The 16,044-nt window shown below is 36.3% G+C and overlaps 1 protein-coding gene across 1 annotated transcript; it reads left to right on the top strand.

Annotated features, from left to right (window-relative positions):
• Positions 4,439 to 5,635, top strand: LOC105177493. The gene has a single exon (XM_011100680.1). It carries the CDS (start codon positions 4,439 to 4,441, stop codon positions 5,633 to 5,635), a length of 1,197 nt encoding a protein of 398 aa, XP_011098982.1.

Below are 16,044 nucleotides of genomic sequence, written 5' to 3'. Positions count from 1 at the left end.
ATTAATTCACATTACGAAATTACAGACTTTTTCCTGCCAGGACGGCACACCTCACCTGCCTCTGGATCTACCTAGGGATGTACAACTCATGTTGCATGAGGTACAACTCTTAAATTTAGTTGTGTTTTCAGTTTTATTTTTTTCTTTTGTAAACAAAGTAATGATATATGATACTACTTAGCAATTACGGGAAAATTATAATTAATGTCCGTCAAAAATTAATTTCTACCATTTAAGATAGTGTTATTATACTTAAAAAAATAAAGAAATTTGTCAATTTCATTTTAATCCAATTTAAAGGAAATAGGCAAAAATTATATTTTTAGTCCTGTAATTTTAGATCATCAACACGTTTTGTTTGTAACTTTCTTGATTACACATTTAGTCCTTTTTTTGGCAATTTTATTCATGCACTTCACATATTTTGTCCTTTTTTGGCAGATTTAGTCCTACTGTTACAATTTTGATCCTCCGTTAAATTTTTCGGCCAATCCGTTTGGTCGGAATGCCTCGTCAAGTAACACCTCATCTGCCTCGTAGCTAGGGCTTTATGTAGACTTGCCCCACAAAATTCCAAAGACACTTAGCCTTAAAAAAATATACACTTTTCCCACTAGATTCCCAACCTAAAATCCTAGTTTAAGAGAGAATCCCTTTGAGAGTCTGTAACTTCGTGCGAAAATCAGTGATCAATTAGAAGAATTTGTTGATTCGTTTGGACTTGAAGGAGGTTTGCAATGTTACGAGCCAAAGACCGCAATTTGTTCCCTCCACCGTACTATGGTAAGTGATTCTTTGATTGTCTGCCATGCCTTGTTTTCTACAAAAGAATCAAAATATGAAAATGAAAATTTATAATCAAAATATCACATACCTTGTAGTTTTCACATGAGTAGAATCTCCGTATCGAATTATCATCAGTCCATGAACACTTCAATCGAGCTTGCCTCCCACATTTGCAGTTGACTCGACTTGATCCACAATTTCTTGACTCATCTTCTTGGTTTCTTTAGATTGAATTCGAAGTTCGAGGTTGCCAGACTTGTTCAGGTTGACAACAATTTCATCCAATTTTTTCCTTTTCTTTTGAAGAAGAAAATGAAGGAATTGGGCTTGATTTGGGGAAGATTTATTCTCGTTGCTGATTTAAAAGCATAAAAACTATGGCTCATGTGGCAGATGAGGTGTTATTTAATGTGGCATCCGGCCAAACAGATTGGTCAAAAAATCTAACGGAGAACCAAAATTGTAACAACAGGACTAAATCTACCAAAAAAAAAAACAAAATCTATGAGGTGCAGGACTAAATTTGCCAAAAAAAAAAGACTTAATGTGTAAACCAAGAAAGTTACAGAACGAAAAGTACTAATAACCTAAAGTTATAGGACTAAAAATATATTTTTCCCAAGAAAATATTTAACTAACAATTTTTAGCGATTATGTCGTAAATCATTTTGTTTTTCCGCTTATAGTTAATTCCATTGACATATAATGAGTTGAACTCAATTTGGATGAGGTGCAATTGGTAGGTTTCGTTGGTGTATTTTTTAGTTTTTAATTCATTGTTGTTCGGGAGGATTCAAAGTAGACATATTAATGGATATGGTAAGACTCTGTTCAGGTCCAAATTAATTGAAAACCCAAAAAATTATTTTATACCCATATCAATGATTTGCACTAAAGGGAATTGAAGCTCTTAGGGTGACTCCTGAAGTTGGTCCTGTAATAGGAGCACCCTGCAGAACTTGAATTCTTTCGCTTGCTTGTGGTACCTTTGTAGAAATTGATGTCCTCTTGTTTTTTTACTTGATTCGTATTGATGAACCAATCATTTTTCTAGCCCAACAAAGCAAGTATTAGTACATTAAGTTCTGAAAAATTGAAATAAGGTAAATTAATTACACTTACTGTCAATTTCTGTGAGGTTTGGGAATCATCAGTTGTTAGTGGAAGTTGAGAGCTTTCATGCATGGGCTGATCATGATAAACCTATATATTTCATGCATGTCATTGTTTCCTTTTAAAATTACTGCGGATCTTGGATTGCTTCTTCTCAATTCATCTGCATAATCCCATAACATCCCATATTGTTTTTCTGTCTTACCCTTAAATTTAGACCCCTGCTTAGTATCAGAACCCTCACCAATGTCAAAGTCTTTATCACTAGATCCTTTGATCCCCTCAACCCCACCATCAACTTCACATCCCCTATCCCTGTCATTGTTTCCAGTCCACTCAGCATCTATGAATAATTCATCATTATTTTCTTGGCAAGTTTATTTAATAAATGTAAAAAAAAAATTAGTAAAGGCATGCTGTTTTGAAATGATTAGAAAAGTGAGTGGCACCACGGTCCGCGGTGCCTCATTTTAAAAAAAAAAAAAATTATTTTCACAGACCGCGATGCCACTGAGAAATATTACAGACCACGGTGCCACTGAGAAATATTATTTTATGTGCCAGACCTTGGTGGCAATGAGTTTAAATTTTGACCGTTCGGCCATTGACACCGCGCTTACAAAGCGCGGTGTCAGTCAAATTTTTTTTTTCACCGCGGTGTCAGTTAATTTTTCTGACACCGCGCTTTGTTAGCGCGGTGACAATCAATTTTTCTGCATCAGCGTCTGTGGCACTGCGGTTTTATTACCTATATAAATCGGACGCTATTATCACATTCATACACATCAGGAGAAGCCGCTTCCAAAAACTATCCTTCAGTTTGTTATCCCTTACACTCTCATAAAAAGTTGTTCGAAAATTCATACACCACCATCTCGCAATTCTTGTAAAATTTCTTCACTTGTTGTTCGAAGATTTACAATTGAAAAGGGGTAAGTTATTTATTAAATTTTCGTTTTATTTGTTTTTTTTTTAAATATCTTATTATAGTATGAAAAAAATTTATATTGATGTGTATTTTTTATTTTGTTCTGAAGATATGGCGGATCAAAACACTGTTGATATTGTTATATATTTTGGAGGTCAACAAATCAATTCGAATGGTTCTGTAAGTTATGATTGACCTCCACTTGGATTCATGCAAATTTCTAGTAGTACTACATTTGCTGAGTTAGAGTTAATTTTGTATGAAGAAATTGGTATGGATAGGAATAATTTTAAATTGCATATATTCTTTAAATGCATAGCATTTAATTTTGGCCAAAGGAATGAGATGTTGTTGGTCATTAAGAAGGATCGTGATATGCAATTCTTTTTAAATCCGATGAATGGATATGTATCGATTGATATTTTTGTCTTTTTAAATCCGATGAATGGATATGTATCGATTGATATTTTTGTCGAAGCGGAGAAAGTTCTGCAAAATGTTGTACCAGATGACTCAGCTGTTGGTGATTGGGGAACGTATATGTCTATGATAACCCAAAATTTGCCGAGTTTACCAGCAGTAACTCAAGAAATGGGGCGGTTTGGTCTTAATGAAGATTATGCAGGTCCATCATCGTATACAGGCCCCTCATCATATGCAGGTCCATCGTCGTATGCAGGCCCATCATCATATGCAGGGACAAATGCATATTCTAGCTCATAGGATTATGCGGGTTCATCTGAATACAATGATGAAGATGACGAGGTTGAAGCTGATAGCTTGTTGAACACTGAGCAAGCTAACTCAGAACCATATGAGGTCGAATTAGAAGACCAGATTGAACAGAATAATGACGATGATGGTGATGTAAGTATACCTGTTATGATGGAAGTTCTTGGTGAGAATGCACAAGAGCATTTTGATTTGAACATGCCTACCGTGCCCGACAGAATGAACCTATATCCAGAAGTTCCATTTTTCAGCACAACACACCCAGAAGTCCCTGCAGACTCGATTGATATCCCTACTGGTAGGTGGGGCAATTTTTATGACTCAAACACCGGAGAGCTCGCCCTCGGAATGCTGTTTAAAACTAAGGACCATTTGAAAGGAAGTGTTCAAGATTACTCGGTCCGATTTGCATGACGAGAATACCAAGTGGTTGAGAGCAATAAAAAATTATGAAAAGTCGCCTGCATATACGAAGCACAGACTGGGTGCTGTTGGATGCTGAGGGCCATATTCAAATCCAACATGGGATTATTTAAAGTTACCAGGTATGTCGGACCACATATATGTCTGATGAATGAGATTTCTATTGACCACGGTAATTTAGAAAAGAGCATGATCGCAACACATCTGCTGGGTATGGTTCGTCAAGATCCATCATGTGATATAAAATATGTCCAGCAGATTGTGAAAGATAAATTTGATTTTGAAGTCCCATATCATAAGGCCTTGTTTGCTTTGAAAGTCGCTAGAGAACAAGTGTATGGCACTTGGGAGAGTTCTGTTGAGAAGCTGCCCAAATATATGGCGGCATTGCAAAAATGAAATCCTGGAATCATTGTGGAGTGGAGGCATTTGGAAACAGACAGCCCGGGTAGGTACATGTTGAATTATGTTTTCTGGGCATTCAGACCATGCATTGAGGGATATTGTTATTGCCGTGACGTTATAAGTATAGATGGAACACATTTGTACACGAAGTACAAGCATAAAATGCTGGTAGCAGTAACTTTAGATGCAAATCAACAGGTGTTGCCGTTAGCGTTTGCACTCGTGGACGAAGAGTCGCTTGAGTCATGGCGTTGGTTCCTCCGAATTCTTTCCAAATATTTGTTGCCGTTAGAGGATGATCGAGTCTGTTTGATATCAGACAGGCATGCTGGCTTGATCAATGCTATAAATTATGTACCGGCGTTCAAATTTCCTCGTGGAGTACATCGATTTTGTTTACGGCATGTGTGCTCGAATTTTAACACCAAATTCAAGAACATCCAATTGAAGGATTTGTGCTGGAGAGCAGGGGCTGAAGACAACCCTCGAAAATTTGATAGAATAATGGAAGAGATGAAATCATTGAACGAAGAAGCATACAACTGGTTGGGGAGAACTGACAAGGATCAATGGACGTTGGCGCATGATGGTGGTTGGAGAACGGGTATCCTAATTACAAACATGTCTGAGTGCATAAATGGAGTATTAAAAGGTGCGAGACACTTACCAATTGTGGCTATTGTGCAAATAACGTTATCCCGCTCTGTGCAGTATTTCTTGCAGCGCTCTACACGGTGTAATCGTATGATCAATGCAAATCAACAATGGGCTGATTTTGCGTTCAAGTTGTTTGAAGCGCGACAGGTAGAGGCAATACGTCACATTGTTCAGAAATTTGACTATACCCAACAATCTGCCTCAGTGGTAACTTTGAGCTTGATCGGGCAGCGCTCCCGTACTTATGTTGTCAAATTGAAGCATCGTATGTGTTCTTGTAGCAAGTGGGGTGCAAATGGAATTCCATGTTCACATGCCATTCAGGCATGCCGACATTTTGGGGTTAATGCGTCAAATTTTATTCCTCACTATTACAATGTACAATCATACAAGAAGACATATCAAGGGAGGTTTGAGCCTGTGTACGGTGAAGAATATTGGAATCCGGTGGATTTTGAGCTTGTGCATAATCCCGCGTTGCAAGCTCGTCGAGGCCTGGGTAGACAAGTATCTACTAGAATACCGAATGAAATGGATAGACCACAAGTACGTGCTCGCCAACAATATCAGGCTCGTCAAGCTCATGGATGATAATATCTTGTTAAATGCAACTTTGTATCATGCTACATATGGCGAAATGCAACTTTGTAATTGCAAATCTTGTCAAATTTTTATAGACATTTCAATTTTATATTTATAATATGTAATTGCAAATGATAAAATGGGAACTAAAATGAACTTACCTAATAATTATATTTTTATTTAATAATCATATTTTATATTTAATAATCATATTTTACATTGAATTGAATATATACACGTATATATATTTAATAATCATATTTTATATTTAATAATCATATACACGTAGAGGCATTTATATAATATATATTTATATATTATACACGTATATTATATTTATATATATTATATATATTTAATAATCATATACACGTATATATATATTTATATACACGTATTATATATTTAATATTTAATTATTTAATGATTTTAGTTATCAATTTAATTATCATACTTTATATAATTATCTCTTGTGGAAAATAAAATAAGATCACATTAAATAAATAAAAATTTTATAGACATCTCAATTTACATATGCAATATTCTTATGATTTCCGTATGTAATACACAAATCTAATAATGCCCTCCAGCACCACAACGTGGACGTCTTCTGTTTCTTCGAGGAGGATTATCATCTCTTTGGCTACCAGGTGTGTTCACATCGGTGTTTCCGAATGGAACCGTTGATGCATCATATTGTCTCTGAATTTTCGGGTTCACATTATGTGTAAATGTAGAATCAAATGATGGCATGTATGGAGCATATGGAGTGTAAACAGTCGATGGACCTGTTTCCGGATAAAAGCTCGATGGATCAGCCTCGGCATAAACGTTCGATGGACCAGTAAATGGACCGGCCTCGGCATAAACGTTCGACGGACCAGCCTCTCCGAATGCGTTGCCACGAGCTGTGTCAACCGGTCTAACTCGAACACTTGGATACCGTGAACTAGAAAAGTTCATAATTTCACGGCCGATCGTACGCGCTCTTGCTCGAGTATCTCTTAATGACTGCTGATCATCTCCGAAATTTTCACAATCAATCACTAGCTGCTCCATTCTATTGTACTGGTAAACAAAATTAAATGATCAGCATAATCGACAAGCTAAATTAAATTAATATTAAAAACTATAAGGTGCTTACCACATATTCCCAATCACGGGTGTCAGTTGGTCGATAGCCCGGCGTGTTCGTAGACAATATGTTATGTGAATTTTGAACCCGAGTAATTTGATGATACCAGTTCATGTAGTCAGGAACAGTATCAACACCACCTTCAATACCGGGTCCTTCCACCACCAGTGATTGCACATCGTTCCATTTCGCAACATAGTCTGCGTGAAACGTTGCCCAATTCATGTTTTGACGTCCCCGCCTGTCTATTGTGTGTAAACGACGTTCATTGATTAATGGGTTTGGGGGGATGTCTTGCACAAAGCCAAATTGGCGGAGAACCCTCTCTGGGTGCTGCATCTCCACCAGCGAATAATTGATCAATGGGCATCGTATATGCCACGGTGTGCGCGTTGCATAAAAGGGCAATGAATCAAGATCGAGTGCTATATCATCATACGGAGTCCAAATAAACTACAATACGAAATATAGCGCCAGTCAATATATTTGAACAAATGCATCAGAAATACACTAAACGTAAAGAATAAATCACAACAATATACCTCATTTAATTGCATACGATCCAAAACGTTCCTTATTATACGAAGAGCGTTGTGTGCCGTATGAGTACGGGATATATGATAAGACCACCTAAAATTGAAATTAAGAAAAATAAGTGAAATCAAAATTATTTATAACTGTATAAATAAATAAAAATATTCATACCGTGCAGCATATAGAGGTAGGCAGAACATTGTCAGGGTCTATAATGGTCGGCATCAGTGTCGAAGATTCACTCGAGGGAATGGGGGCAAGTGTTATGATGCGAGACCATGCCCATATCTGTAATAATTGCATGGCACCGGCAATATTATTTTTCCCTCTTTGTGATGCTGTACATAGCTCCCGGTAGAGATATGCCAACACTGCAGAACCCCAATTTGATACATACTGCTCGTGTATGTTTTCCATATGCCGCAGATATAATAATGACACGGTGTTCCCCGTAGCATCAGGATACAACACCCCACCAAGAATGCACATGGCACATATACGTGCCTTCTGTAACACAGCCTCAAACGGGCTATTATCATCACATGTATTTTTTAATAAGTGTTGATATAACACTGACAATTTTATTCTGGACCATCTAAATGCATCTTCATTGGGCATAAAACCCAACCATTGATGACAATAATTTTGCCACCGTTGGGTTCTACACCTTGTATTTACCCCGATAATAAAATTACCTTCCACCGGGAGTGCCCACATGATGGCGATATCTTGCAGTGTTATAGTATCTTCACCCACCGAAAAATGAAAAGTATGTGTCTCCGGGCGCCATCTCTCTACTAAAGTAGTGATCAAGTGGGTGTCAATTTCAATATGCCCACACTGCAAAACACCAAGAAACCCCATATTTTGGAGTACTTGTAAAATACGAATATGACGTGGTGCTAGTTGTAGGACGCGAAAAAAACCAATATCACCACGTCGTACTGATAACGTTGTATCCGTATTTTCGGACACATCTTCTGATTGATGATTTAATTGTCCGTATAAAACACTGGTATCAATAGGGCTAAAATTCGATATTTTGCTCTAAATTTTTTTAAAGATGTAAAAATTGTGCAAGAACAAGAACAATAAAATTAGCCGAGAATTTTTTGAAGAAGAAGGAAGAGAAAGAACAGAAAAATCTTGCTGAATGTTGAAGGAGGAGATTGCAGAGAAATGTTGAAGGAGGAGGATTGCAGAAATGATTTGTTGAAGGAGGAGGATTGCAGAAATGAATTGTTGAAGGTGAGTGAAAAAATGGGATTGCAGCTCACACTTAAATAGTGTGAGCTGCAAACCCATTAAACAAGTCACGGGCCACACTGTAAAAGTGTGGCCAATAATGTAACTGAGGTACCGCGCTGTCCTGCAGCCTGCAAAAATTGCAGGCTGCAGGTTTGTTTTTTTTTTTAAAAAATTAGTGAATGTTTTATTTTTTTTTTATAAAAATTATTGCCACCGCGGTGGCACATAAAATATTCTTTTTTTTATAAAACTCTGTGGCACCGCGGTCTGTGACCGTGGTGCCACAGAGAAAATTATTTTTTTTTTTTTATAAAAATGAGGCACCGCGGTCTCAGACCGCGGTGCCACTCACTTTTCTAATCTTTTCAAAATGGCATCCCTTTACTATTTTTTTTTTGGCATTTATTAAATAAATTGCCTATTTTCTTCTCCACTCTCCCCCATCTCATATTCACTGTCACATAAGTCCTCAAAATCTTCATAGTCAATTTGATTTGTATCATTATTATCAATATTAATACCCTCATTAGTTTCAAGCCTAACACTGGAAGACCCAATTTCAGCTCCTAAATAATCTATATTTACATCTAAGTACACATCAACCACCCTGTCAATATAATGATATAGACAAATCGATACTAAGTCATCTGTAGAACATAAAAGTTGAAATCCATGTTCACCCAACTTGTAGTACATCTTATACCCATTTACATACCCCAACTTCAAACACAAATCATCCAAATAACTTAGACAAATGAAATTTATGTTTACGTAATCATAAACAACAATGAACCCACTTTATAATCAGCAGGACCAGGATTACTACAGAATTGTCCACCATGATGCAATTTCAAAGTAACAACTAGAGACAAATTATCTGAAATAATTAAAACAAGTAATAAACATCATCCTTAGATAGTATAAGTTCAATATATATATATATATATATACAGAAAAGCTGGAAAGGTGGCCAAAAGTATTAATTGTCAACTTATTCGAAATATATACACATATATCAAGTGAAGGACCACCTCACTGTAGCCATGTGAAAGCAACAATAAAGGCTAAGTTTTTTAACCAAACAACAACATAAAAAGCCAAAACATCTAGCACATGCTCAAAGAATCTTTTCAGCAAAACAGAGAAAGGTACATCTCGGGCCATGAATTAGAATAAATAACAAGATATAGCAGCACTCTTCTACTATTTAAGAGGAAAAACAACAGTTTCAGTTCAAATGTGTATACATACCATAATGTGGAGGAGGGTTTTCGTTTTCTTTGGGGTCGCGTAGAGCCATTTCAGTTACCAATCACCAAATCCTTGCTTTCAACAATGGCCGACACTTTACACTTCACAAAATTTCAGAAGGTCGGGGAGCAAGTGTATTTCAAAAAAAAAAATATCAAGGGTATTTTTCTCTAGGATAGCAAAAAATATCAAGGGTATTTAACTAATAAAGGTGCTAACTAAGAGAGAAAGTGTAGTAGCACTTTACAACTGACTGTTTTTACAAGTGAAAAGGGGAGAGTCGTACTATCATTGATAAAAACGTTAAAACATAGAAAAGAATTGTTGTTGCTTGTGAGCGACTCTTCCTTCCTTCTTCGTTTTGAACTGAACAGAGTAACAGCTGATGTTGTTGCTTGATCATTCTTCCATGAATCTTACCTTCAATCTTCCTTCTTTCCATCCCCTCCTCAAGTTGGGCGTGTTAGAATATTGACAAGACCCAACTTGGACAACAAACAAAAGAAACGAGGACCTGGTAATGTTTTAGTGAAGATGTCTGCAGTTTGTTCTTGAGAGGAGATATGTTGAGGTGCAATGAAGCCTTCCTTGAATTTATCTCTTACCAGATGGCAATCAATTTCAAGATGTTTCGTTCTCTCGTGGAAGACGGGGTTGGCAGTAATGTATAACGCAACTTGATTGTCACAATAAAATTCAATGGGAGTTGGTACATGAATTTTGAGATCCTTGAGTAAATGATTTATCTAGATGAGTTCGCAAGTGGTGGTGCCCATACTTCTGTATTTAGCTTCAGTTGAAGAACGTGATACGGTAGTTTGTTTTTTGGTTTTCCAGGAGATCAAACTAGTGCCCATAAAAATGCAATAGCCTGTGAGTGATATCCTTGTATCTTTGCAGCATGCCCAGTCTGCATCACTGTATGCAGTGATGCCAAAATTACCTTCTGCAAAGAAAAGAATGCCTCTATCAATTGTTCCCTTCAGATACCGGACCAAGTGTAAGGCAGCATCCCAATGTTCTTTACAGGGAAACTGCATGAACTGGCTCAACTGCTGCGTGGCATGACATAAATCTGGCCTGGTAAATCTGAGGTAAAGTAGTCGTCCAAGTAGTCTTCTATAGGATTCAGGGTTGGTCATCTGCTCTTGTCCTTGTGAAGATAATTTTAGGCCTGTTGGGAGTGGTGTTGTTGCAGCTTTGGCATGTGCTAGACCTGCATTTGAGACTATGTCTCTGGCATATTTGCATTGACTAACAGTGATCCCTGTATCTGTTCTAGCAATTTCTAGGCCAAGAAAAAACCTTGCTGGTCCAAGGTATTTAATAGTAAACAATTTATGCAAATATGATTTAATTTCTGCAATGAATTCCTCATTTGGTCCTGCAACAATCACATCGTCTACATAACAAGCAAACAAAAGAAACCACTAGAAGTGGATGCAGTGAAAAGACAATGATCAAACTTGAATTGGATGAAGCCAAAAAGTTCTAGTTTTGTTGTAAATTCATGGTTCCATTGTCTAGAGGCTTGCTTAAGGCCATAAAGTGATCTCTTAAGCTTACAAACATGACCGTTTGGTATATCATATCGTAAGGGAGGTTCCATGTATATTTCTTCATCGATGAACCCATGCAAAAAGGCATTGTTTATGTCTAATTGATGCAAGAACCAGTTTTGTTTAGCAGTTAGAGCAAGCAATATTCTAACAGAAACGGCTTTCGCTACTGGAGAAAAACTATCTATATAGTCTATCCCTTCAATTTGATTATAACCCTTGGCAACAAGTCTAGCTTTATATCTATCCAATGAGCTATCAGATTTTAGTTTGTGTTTGAAAATCCACTTACAACCTATAGGTTTCTTGCCATGTGGAAGTGTTGAAATTTCCCAAGTGTGGTTGTCTTCTAGAGCTTTGATTTCAGTTGCCATGGCATCTCTCCAGTCTTTACTTTTGACAGCTTGAATATATGTTTTTGGTTCTGGTGGGAGTGACGCTGTAGTGAGCATGCATGTATGCATAGTAGGTGAATGGATAAGTGAGGGAATATCAGAATGACAATAGCTATTTGAACATATATAGTCATTAAGTCTTGTAGGCCTAGTAAGTGTCCTAGTAGATCTCCTGAGATTGTCACTTTCTATCTGTTGGTTCAAATGAGGGGTATCTTGGTGTAATGATTCTGTGTCATACCTGGTATTTTCTGTATTAGTGATAGGAGAGATGTTATCAGGTTCTTCTAAGTCCTTTTCAGTTAACATGGTGGGAATAGAGCATGTGATTGGGTCAGATTGTTGTTCTGTGTAAGGAAAGACATCTTCTCTGAAACTAACATCTTTAGAAATTATAATGGTTCTTTTGGTTAGATCATACAATTTGTAACCCTTCTGATTAAGAGCATAACCCAAGAAAATACATTTGGTGGCCCTTAGGTCAAACTTAGATTTGTTAGGATGGTTATTGGTAGCAAAACATAAACATCCAAAAGTCTTAAAATGTGAATAATCTACAGGTTATGCAGTATTTCATAAGGAGTTTTCTAGTTAAGGATAGGTGTTGGAGTTCTGTTTATGATATAAGTAGAGGTTAGGATTGCATCTGTCCAGAAACTCTTCGGTAGATTAGACTGAAACATAAGAGCTCTAGCTACTTGCAACAAGTGTTTGTGTTTTCTTTCAACCACACCATTCTGTTGGGGTGTGTATGTGCACGTAGTTTGGTGTATAATACCTTCATTTTTGAAATTTTTTTGACATTGTTCTCCCATAAATTCTGAACCATTATCACTTCTTATTATTTTGATTCTTTTATTAAATTGAGTTAATATCATCTTATGAAACATAGCAAGCAGATTGGTAGTTTGGGATTTTTGTTGCATTAAAAAAGTCCATGTGCATCTATAAGAGCATCTATAAATGGAGTATTCATTATATGGACCCCAAAGGTCTACATGTAAAAGATCAAAACAGTTTTGAGAAAAAGAGCTACTAATAGGAAAGGACATTCTTTGCTGCTTGGCCTGAGGGCATATTTCATAAGATGAAACTTGGTCTTTCTTTTCCTTGACTAATCCTGTGTGCATCAAGACATTAAAAGACAAGTGTCGTAATCTTCTATGCCATGTTTCTGCAGAAACAATAGAGGCATTAAGACTGATTTCTCTGCAATTTTGCATAACCTCTTCTATGAATTTCTTGTCAAAAGATTGTTCTTTAATCACATAGAGTCTCCCTACAAGGCAGCCTACTGCAACCACATCTCCAGTCTTGTGGTCCTGCATAATACAGTATGATCTTAAGAATTCAAATCTAATGGGAGAAGTGCTGCAAATTTTACTAATTGATAACAGATTAAATTTTATATTTGGCACATGCATTGCATTTTCCAGCACAACTTTAGGGGATAATGTCATGTTTCCTGTAGTTTCAACCAAACATTTTGACCCATCTGCAAGATGTACATAAGTGTTTGATGTGCTAATAGTGGATTTGTCAAATAATTTCAAATTGCTGCACATGTGGGAACTAGCCCCACTATCCACAATTCATGAATCACAGTCCCAAGAATTTAGACAGGAGTTTTGAAGTAATTTACCTGAAAACTCTAGGATGATTTGATCTGTAAATGAGGGTGATTGCAGGTTGAAATCTCCAAGAACCCTTTGTATTTCTGCTCGTATAAGGTCTGACATAGTTTTCTTCTCCACATCACTGTTGACAGCTTCATTCCTCTCAATGGCAGCATTAGCTTTATTGAAGCTGGGGTTGCTTTTCTTTCTCTGTTCTACTAGAGATTTGTACCAGTCAGGGAAACCAAATATTTCGAAGCATATATCCTTTGTGTGGCCTATTTTCCCACATTCTTTACACACTTGTTTTCTTTTGTCAACAAAATTTCATTTTCCCTAATAGTTTCTGAAATTTTTAGACCTTTTATAAGTCTACATTGCCATATTTTGGCCTGTATGAGTCTGTGTTGCATTTACTTCTTTCTATTTTTCTACTCTTAGAACCATAGAGTAGGCTTTAGAGACATTCGGCAGGGGCTCCATTGTGAGTATTTGACTTCTCACACCATCAAATTGTTCATTCAGTCCTACAAGAAATTCTATCAAGCGATCCTCCATCTTAGTCTCAGCAGCCTCTTTCGCAGCATCACATGTACATTTTGGATTACGCGTAACGCAAGATAATTCATCCCATAATCTTTTCATCTTTGTAAAATATGTAGTCACAGACATTGTTCCTTGAGACATAGATGTAATTTCTTTTCTAAGCTGATAAAACATGGGACCATTACTTTGTCTGTACCTGTTTTCTAATTCCATCCATAATTCCCCAGCAGAGTTTGTATACATGAAGCTCTCCACGATATCTTTGCCGATGGAATTAAGTATCCACGAGGTTTACCATGTAGTCGGTTCTGACCCACTGCTCCAATTCTTTGCCATTCTCTGTAGGTTTCTGTGTTTCACCATTTATGAAGCCAAGCTTCATTTTAGCCCCAAGGGCTATTTTAATAGATCTGCTCCATGAAAGTTAGTTTGATCCGTCCAGAGGTATTGTAACCAAACTCGATCCAGGGTTATCACTAGGATGGAGTTTCAAGATTTCTTGATTTTTCAGACATTTCTTCTATTTCTTGAAATCAAGAACAAGTGTATTTTGCAGGCTTGAATTTGTAAAAGAAAGGGTGAAAGAGGAGGAATCAGAGACCATCAAAGATGGCTCTGATACCATGTAAAAATGGCGGAAGCAAGAAGATTAAAAATTGAAATTGCCATATCTGTAACAAGAATAGGGAAGTAGTTGGAGGGTATAACAATTCAAATTATAAATCTGTTGAGTATTTCTTAATGAAGAAGATAACAGAGATGGGTCTATATATACACGTCTAAAACCTCAACTGCTAAAGACTAACATAAAACGTGTTTAACTAATAAAGGTGCTAACTAAGAGAAAAAGTGTAGTAGCACTTTACAACTGACTGTTTTTACAAGTGAAAAGGGGAGAGTCGTATTATTATTGATAAAAAGTTAAAACATAGAAAAGAATTGTTGTTGCTTGTGAGCGACTCTTCCTTCCTTCTTCGTTTTGAACTGAACAGAGTAGCAGTTGCTGTAATTTGCAGCTGCTGTTGTTGCTTGATCATTCTTCCATGAATCTTACCTTCAATCTTCCTTCTTTACACTAAGTAAAAGAAAAACTAATCTTTTTGTTCGAATGGCTCTTTCCTCCACCGGCAACCCACGAATAGCTACGCAATACACCGGCGGGTTGTTGACGGCGGCACGACGAGAAAAGAAGAAGAGTTTTAGCGAGAAAAGAAGAAGAGCTTCAGCTTCGTAACTGCAATTTGGGGGAAACTTGCAATTGGGGATTTTGAGGTTTAATTTCATTTTTACTAACAATAATAATTTTTAAAAAATAATATTTATAAAACAAAATAAAATTTATTTTTAATTTTTATTTATAAAAATATGAAATAAAGATGGAAGTAATGACGGAATTAAAGACGGAAATAAAAAAAATATATTTTTTTGAATCCAGGTTTAATTCCGTCTTAAATTTTTTTGTTTTATTATCAAGTCAAAGACGGAATCAAAGACGGAATACTTTTTATATTTTTTATTTTTTCCCAAAAATTTCTATTCGTAAAAAATTCAGTCAATATAAAGATTTATTTTATAATTTTAAGACGGAAACATTTTTCGTTGTTAAATCTGTCTTTGAAAGGTTAAATTTTTTTACGGATAAATTTCCATCTTTGATTTCCGTCTCTGATAGCCTGCTCTCTTGTAGTGGTACGAATTGGCCAGCGTATAGGACCAAAATTGAAAAAAGGTCCACTTATGAGATCAAAAATATAATTTAGCCTAGTATATATAGTTCATCTCACTTGAAATAATATTTGAAAATTTGAGATCACAATTAATTCGAGGTAAAATATGATACTTTCTCGTATTTTATTTAACCAACGTTTTAGAGTTGGTCTAGTTTTGGGCAAGATTTGTGAATATTATTGTAAACTGCAAAAAATTGTAATTAATTATTTCTGGCAATCATAACAACTATCAGCAGAGTCTAATTAAGTCGGCGTATTTCCAATAAGACGAACTACACCGCAAGGAAAAATTGGTGCATGTATTAAAAGACAAATCTCCGCAACTCATCTTATTATCCTATATGACTCTTGTTTTTGACATATTTCTTTATTTAAAACAAAATAATTTTTACATAATCAAATGG

The sequence above is a fragment of the Sesamum indicum genome, linkage group LG2, assembly GCF_000512975.1.
Source record: "Sesamum indicum cultivar Zhongzhi No. 13 linkage group LG2, S_indicum_v1.0, whole genome shotgun sequence".
Classification (NCBI taxonomy): domain Eukaryota; kingdom Viridiplantae; phylum Streptophyta; class Magnoliopsida; order Lamiales; family Pedaliaceae; genus Sesamum; species Sesamum indicum.
Note: the sequence above shows the minus strand (reverse complement) of the source record. Positions and strands in the feature narration are given on the sequence as shown.

Bases quoted from the DNA above. Each gene is read 5' to 3' on its own strand.
- LOC105177493 (XM_011100680.1), top strand. From the start codon at position 4,439: ATGTTGAATTATGTTTTCTGGGCATTCAGACCATGCATTGAGGGATAT.